The following is a 7,095-nucleotide window of genomic DNA, read 5'->3' as shown; positions in this document are numbered from 1 at the left end:
CTCATGAGGAACCTGTACATAGACCAGGAGGCTGTCATTCAAACAGAAAATGGAAACACTGCATGGTTTAAAATTAAGAAGGGAGTGTGTCAGGGTTGTATCCTTTCACTATACTTATTCAATCTGTATGCTGAGCAAATAATCCGAGAAGCTGGACTATATGAAGAAGAACGTAGCATCAGGATTGGAGCAGGAATCATTAACAACCTGTGATATGCTGATGACACAACTTTGCTTGCTGAAAGTGAGGATGACTTGAAGTACTTACTGATGAAGATTGAAGAATACAGTCTACAATTAGGTGTATGGATTACACCTCAATATAAAGAAAACAAAAGTCCTCACAACTGGACCTATAAGGAGCATCACGATAAATGGAGAAAAGATTGAGGTTGTCAAAGACTTCACTTTGCTTGGTTCTACAATCGACACCAATGGAAGCAACAGTCAGACATTAGATGACATATAGCACTGGGCAAGTCGGCTGCAAAGGACCTCTTTTAAGTGCTGAAGAGCAAAGATGTCTCCTTGAGGACTAAGGTGCGCCTGACACAAGCCATGGTATTTTCAATCGCCTCATATGCATGTGAGAGCTGGACAGTGAACAAGGAAGACCGAAGAACTCATGCTTTTGAGCTGTAGTATTGGTGAGAATGCTGAAAGAACTGTGGACTGCTAAAAGAACTAACAGGTCTGTCCTGGAGGAAGTGCAGCCAGAATGCTCCTTGCAGGCAAGAATGGCCAGACTTCATGTCACATACTTTGGTCATGTTGTCAGAAGGGACCATTCCCTGGAGAAGGATGTAATGCTTGATAAGGTGGAGGGTCAACGAAAGAGGGAAAGGCCCTCAACGAGATGGATTGACATGGTGGCAGTGGTAATGATCTCAAGTGTAGCAAGAATTGTGGAGCTGGCTTAGGACCAGGCAGTGTTTCATTCTGCTGTGCATAGGGTTACTAGGAGTTGGAGATGACTTGATGGCACTTAACAACAACAACAACAACATCTCATCTTTCCACAAATGTAATCAATTTGATTTCTGTATATTCCATCTGACAAGGTCCATGTGTATAACTGCTGTTTATGGTATTGTACAAAAGGTATTTGCAATGAATAAGTCATTGGTCTTGCAAAATGCTATCATGCAATCTCCAGCGTCATTTCTATCACCAAGGTCATATTTTCAAAATACTGATCCTTCTCCTTTGTTTCCAATTTTTGCATTCCAGTCACCAGAATAATCAATACATCTTGATTGCATGTTTGGTCAATTTCAAACTGCAGAAGTTGGTAAAAATCTTCAATTTTGTCCTCTTTGGCTTTAGTGCTTGGTATACAAATTTGAAAATAGTCATACTGACGTCCTCCTTGTAGGCATATGGACGTTATCCTATCACTGACAGAACTGTACTTCAGGATTGATCTTCAAATATTCATTTTGATGATTAATGTGACACCATTCCTCTTCAATTTGTCACTCCTGGTATGATTCTCTAACCAGTCCATTTCAGCTCACTAATACCTAGGATATTGATTTTCGTGCATTCCATTTCATTTTTGACAACTTCAAATTTTCCTAGATTCATATTTCAGATATTCCATATTCTGATTATTAATGAACCTTTGCAGTTAGTTGGTTCTTCCCATTTTGCATCATGCCCCATCAACAAATGAAGGTCTCAAAAGCTTTACTCTATCCATGTCATTAAGGTCAACTCTACTTTGAGAGGACAGCTCCTCCGCAGTCTTATTTTCAGTTCCTTCCAATCTGAAGGGCTCATATTCTTACACTACATCGGATAATGTTTTGCTGCTATTCACAAAGTTTTCAGTGGTCAATTATCTTGGAAGTGGATGGCCCCATCCTTCTTCCCAGTCTGTTGTAGTCTGGAAGCTCTGCTGAAACCTATCCACCTTGGGTGATCCTGTTGGTATTTGAAATACCAGTGCCATGGCCTCCAGCCTCACAGCAACACACAAACCATTACAGTATGACATACTGACAGACGAATGGTCTTATTACGTAGATCCAAAGATGGAAACAATTTCAGAAAGTCATATGACTTCCACAAATTAGAAGAATAATATCTAAGAGGTTTTCCCAGAGTGTGAAATGAGAAGAAAAAGCATACTCATTCAGCACAGCACAGGCAACTCCAGAAGAGAAAAGTATGGGGAAGAGAAAAGAATGCTGGGTTGAGAAACATTGGACACTGCTGCCCAAGATAAAGTGCAATGTCTGGAATTTTCTATTTCTCTTGAGTCACATTGAGAAGTCTCTTGTCTTCGAGATAACTATTATACCTTATGAACTTCTGCCAACTCATGTTCCACTCTTGCTGCCCTCTTTAGGAAACCAGCTTTGGTAGTAATGACTTTTGGTTTTAGAGGTCTGATTCGGGGTTGTGTCACAAAATCTGGAAGACATGACTCAAGTTCCACTAGTCCTATGGAAAGAAAGCACATGTTCTTAGTACCTTTTGCTTAAATTGAATATTTTCAAAATATACTGTCAATCTTTATGGCTGTTTTGCCAAGTGGTTTCATTCAGAATTATAGACAAGGTGTATCTCATATAATACAATGAATTATCCTTGAAAAGTAAAGCAAATTTCAGTATAGTAACTCATGTACTTAAGACTATGAAATGAAAAATCCATTTCAAAATGAAAATACTGCCCTAAAAAACAAAAAAGGGTAATAAATTCCACAATGATAACCAATGGAAAATTAACAATTCTATGAAACATGGTGCCCACATTCTAATGTGGATTTATACCAATTCATCACATTCTGCTCCAGAGATGGCCAGCCACAGCTACAGATTTTCAGTAGCAGTGACCATCAAAGCATGATCTTGACTATTTGATGCTTGAACTTATTAGCTGAAATTTAAATACAAGCAATTTTTGGGTTATGAAAGAGATCCATTCCTAAATATGTCTTTAAATCAGATGTGGTGGTAAGTCAGAACAGGTGCATAAAGTTATTACACCTTACTTGAACAAGAAAAAAGAGCTCTGGTGGCATAATGGATAAGGTATTTGGCAGCTAATGAAAAGGCCAGTGGTTCAAACCCCAAGCTGTTCCACGGAAGGATGATAGGGCAATCTACTTCCATAAAGATTTATAGCCTTGGAAACTCAATGGGGGTTGCTATGAATTAGAATCAACTTGATGGCAGTGAGTTTGGCTTTTTTTTTTTTTTTGGTCTTAGTGCAAGAAAAGGCTCGAGGCCTTTTCAAGGATTTAAAAGGGGCACGTGCAGCAAGGGAATGTGACTACGATGGAAAATTTGTTGTGAGTAGGGGTTGGTGCAATTGTTTTGAAGTGAAGGCAAATTTACATAATGTTACAGGGCAAGTAGGAGTTGTCCCTAAATTGGACGTTCATAACTGGGGACTTAGTACTCTAACTAAACCTTGCTTGAATTTTATAAAAGAAATAGCCCTCTCTGTGAACTTAGCCTCTTAATCTCTTCGCCCAGTAGTTTTTTTTGGCATTCCTTCTTAAAAGCTTGACTTCATTATATATTTTCTGTTTGCTTCATAAACTCTACTACAAAAGATTTTAAAGGAAAAACCCTAGTCTTCCCAATCAGGAGAATATATTTGATAATCTTTTAAAAATATTTCCACAATTAATTTTTATTAAAGTCCTTAAGAATGGATTTCTCATTTTAGGCTTTCTTTAAATAGAATAAACAGTATTTAAAAAAAAATTATTATGATTTGGGTGAAAGTTTACTGAGCTAATTCACTTTCCATACAGCAACTCACATACACTTTGTCTCATGACATTGACTGCAGTTTCCCACAGTGCAACAGCTCCCCTCCCACTTCCTCCCCATAGTTACCTCTTCCCTGTGTCCTTCTCTCACATGCATTCCTGACCCCAATCTGTGTCCTTGTGCACACACAGATCTTCTATTCTCCCATAATTTATCTCTCCAAGGAGTGTACCTACCTAATGTAAATGTTCGGCTCATATACCTGTCTTTTGTTTGGCTGGAAGCCACGGGAGTAGGTTCAATTCCAGACCTGAAGGGCTGCTAGGGGCCATAGTCTCAGGGGTTCTACCAGGCTCTATCAGACCAGCAAACCTGGGTCCTTTTTTTTTTTAAAAAAAATGATTTTGAGTTTTGTTCCACATTGTTCTCCCACTCTATCCAGGATCTCGTACATAGATCTCCCTCCAAACAATTGACAGTGGTAGCTGGGCACCATCTAGTTCTTCTGGTCTCATAGTCAGTATAGGCTGAGGATCACATGGTGTACCAGTTGCTTGGACTAATTGTTTCCATGATCTTTAGTTTTCTTCATTCTTCCTTGCTCTGGACAAGGAGAGACTCATCATTGCATCTAGATGGCTGCTTGCAAGCTTTTAAGATCCCAGTCACTACTCACCAAAGAAGGATGTGGAACAAAGTTTTTGTGTAGTATGTTATCCCAATTGAGCTAGATATCCTGGGACTATGGTCCCAAGCCCACAGGTCCAACTACTTGCTCTTTCTAGGTACCTGGCTGTGCCCAAGAAGTGACAACAAACTTGTCTTTGTTTGCTCTACTATATACCTGGGCATTCTTACAGAAAATACAAATAAACTTGTAGAAACATTATCTGCCAACTCTATATATGGTCATGGGCACACTCCTTCTGCATATACATACCTAATAGTTCAACCTGTCCACTCTTCTATCCACCTGTATACCCATGTTTTCCTTCACTAACTATGCAGTACTATATACAGTACAAAAGGGTTCATCTTTGTTGTCTGTACCTCCCATGTACCTCTCTATGTCTTCCTCTTCCTCAATGCTACTGTGTTGATCACTCATATTTGGTACATTGCCCTTCTCTTCACCCAAATCAACACATATCTCTATCTATCTAACATGTTTCCTCCCCTCCTCACCCACCCCTGGTAACCAAGAAATAAAATTTCCTTCCACATATAAACCTTTCCTGGACTTTTTACAATAATGGACTAATACAATACTTGTCCTTCTATGATTGACTTATTTCACCTTAATGTCCTCTAAGTTCATCCATGTTATGCGGTGTTTTGCAGATTCTACATTATTCTTTAGTGTTGCATAGCATTCCATTATGTGTATGTACCATTCTTATCCATTCTTCTGTTGATGGACACCTAGATTGTTTCCATCTTTTTTGCTCTTGTAAATAGTGTTGCAATGAACATGGGTGTGCACATATCTGTTCTTGTCCTGGATCTCACTACTTTAGGATATATACCTAGTAATGGGATTGTTGGGTCAAATGGTATTTCTAATTCCAGCTTTTCAAGGAATCACCATACTGCTTTCCACAGTAGTTGTATCATTTTACAGTCCCACCAGCAGTGTATGAGAGTCCCAATCTCTCCATATCCTCACCAGCATTTGTTATTTTCTGTCTTGTTGAACTTTGCTACTAATGCTGGCACAAGATGGTATTCTCATTGTTCTTTTGATTTGTATCTCTCTAATGGCTAATGATCAGGAGCATTTCTTCATATGTTTGTTATCCTCTTTGGTGAAGTGTCTATTCACATCTTCTGCCCATTTTTAATTGGATTATTTGTCTTTTTGTTGTTGAGGTGTTGGAGTTTTCTATAAATTCTAGAGACAAGTCCCTTGTCAGATATGTCATTGCCAAATACTTCTTCCCAATTTGTAGGTTCTCTTTTGACTCTTCTTGAGAAGTCTTTTGGAGTGCATAAAAACTCAATTCCTGGAAGGTCCCATTCCTCTAGTTTCTCTTTTGCTGTTTGTGAATGTTGGGTTATGCTTGATAGTCTATTTATGCCATATATTAGGGGCCCTAAATTTGCCCCTAGTTTTTCTTTGAGGAACTTTATAGTTTTAGGTTTCACATTTAAGTCTTTCATTGATCTGGAGTTAGGTTTTGTGTATGGTGTGAGGTACGGATCTTGTTTCATTTTTTTTGTAAATGGATATCCAGTTTTGCCAGCACCATTTGTTAAACAGACAATCTCTTCCTCATTTAATGGATTTTGGCCCTTTGTCAAAGATCAGCTGATCATAGGTCGATGGACCTGTTTCTGGGTTCTCTATTCCATTTGTCTATATGTCTATTGTTGTAACAATACCAGGCAGTTATGACTACTGTGGCTGTACAGTAGGTTTTAAGATCTGGGAATGTGCAACCTCCTATTCTCTTCTTCTTCTTCAATAGTACTTTGCTTATCCGAGGTCTCTTTCCTTTCCATATAAAGTTAGTGATTAGTTTTTCCATATTCTGAAAGAATATTGATGGGATCTGGATTGGTATTGCATTGAATGTATAGATTTCTTTGGGTAGAACTGATATTTTCATAATGTTCAGTCTTCCTATCCACGAGTTTGGTATGTTCTTCCAGTTATGTAGATCTCTTATGGTTTCTTGAACTAGTCTTTTGTAGCTTTCTTTGTACAGGTCTTTTGTGTCCCTGGTAAGACTTATTCCCAAGTATTTTATTTTTTTGGTAGCTATTGTAAATGGAGGAACTCTGGTAGCATAGTGCCTAAGGCACTTGACTGCTAACCAGAAAGAAGACTGTTGTTTCAAACCTACCAGCCACTCCTTGGAAGGAAGGTTAGGCTATCTACTTTTGTAGTGATACCACCTTGGAAACCCAAGGAAGGGTCACTATGAGTCTGGTCTGACTCAATTGCACATAACAACATTGTAAATGGTATTGATTTCCTTTTTTCTCTTTCAGCAATCTCTTTGCTGGTGTAGAGGAATCCAACTGATTTTTGGATGTTGATCTTGTACCCTGCCACCACTATGCTAAATCTGTCAATTAGTTCCTGTAGTTTTTTGACTGAGTCTTGTGGGTTTTCTAGGTAGAAGATCATGCCATCAGCAAACAGGGATTATTTTACCTCTTCCTTACCAATTTTGATACTTTGATTTCCCTTTCTTGCCTTACTACCCTGGCTAGGACTTCCAATACAGTGCTGTTCTGGTTACCTAGTGCTGCTCTGATGAGAAATATACCACAAATGGGATGACCTTAACAAACAGGAGTTTATTCTTACAATTTGGAGGCTTTAAGTCCAAGTTCAAAGTGCCAGCTCTAGGGGCTA

The 7,095-nt window shown here is 38.7% G+C and overlaps 1 protein-coding gene across 1 annotated transcript in view; it reads right to left on the bottom strand.

Annotated features, from left to right (window-relative positions):
- CFAP91 (cilia and flagella associated protein 91) overlaps positions 1-7,095 on the bottom strand; it is a 175,113-nt gene that overhangs the window by 57,423 nt on the left and 110,595 nt on the right. Inside the window, exon 10 of the mRNA XM_007943924.1 lies at positions 2,306-2,448. Coding sequence (XP_007942115.1) covers positions 2,306-2,448 — 143 coding nt within the window. The remainder of the gene's footprint in view (positions 1-2,305; positions 2,449-7,095) is intronic.

The sequence above is a fragment of the Orycteropus afer genome, unplaced genomic scaffold (assembly GCF_000298275.1).
Source record: "Orycteropus afer afer isolate SDZICR_OR568_19922 unplaced genomic scaffold, OryAfe1.0 scaffold00114, whole genome shotgun sequence".
Lineage (NCBI taxonomy): Eukaryota > Metazoa > Chordata > Mammalia > Tubulidentata > Orycteropodidae > Orycteropus > Orycteropus afer.
This window is presented reverse-complemented; position numbering and strand designations above follow the sequence as displayed.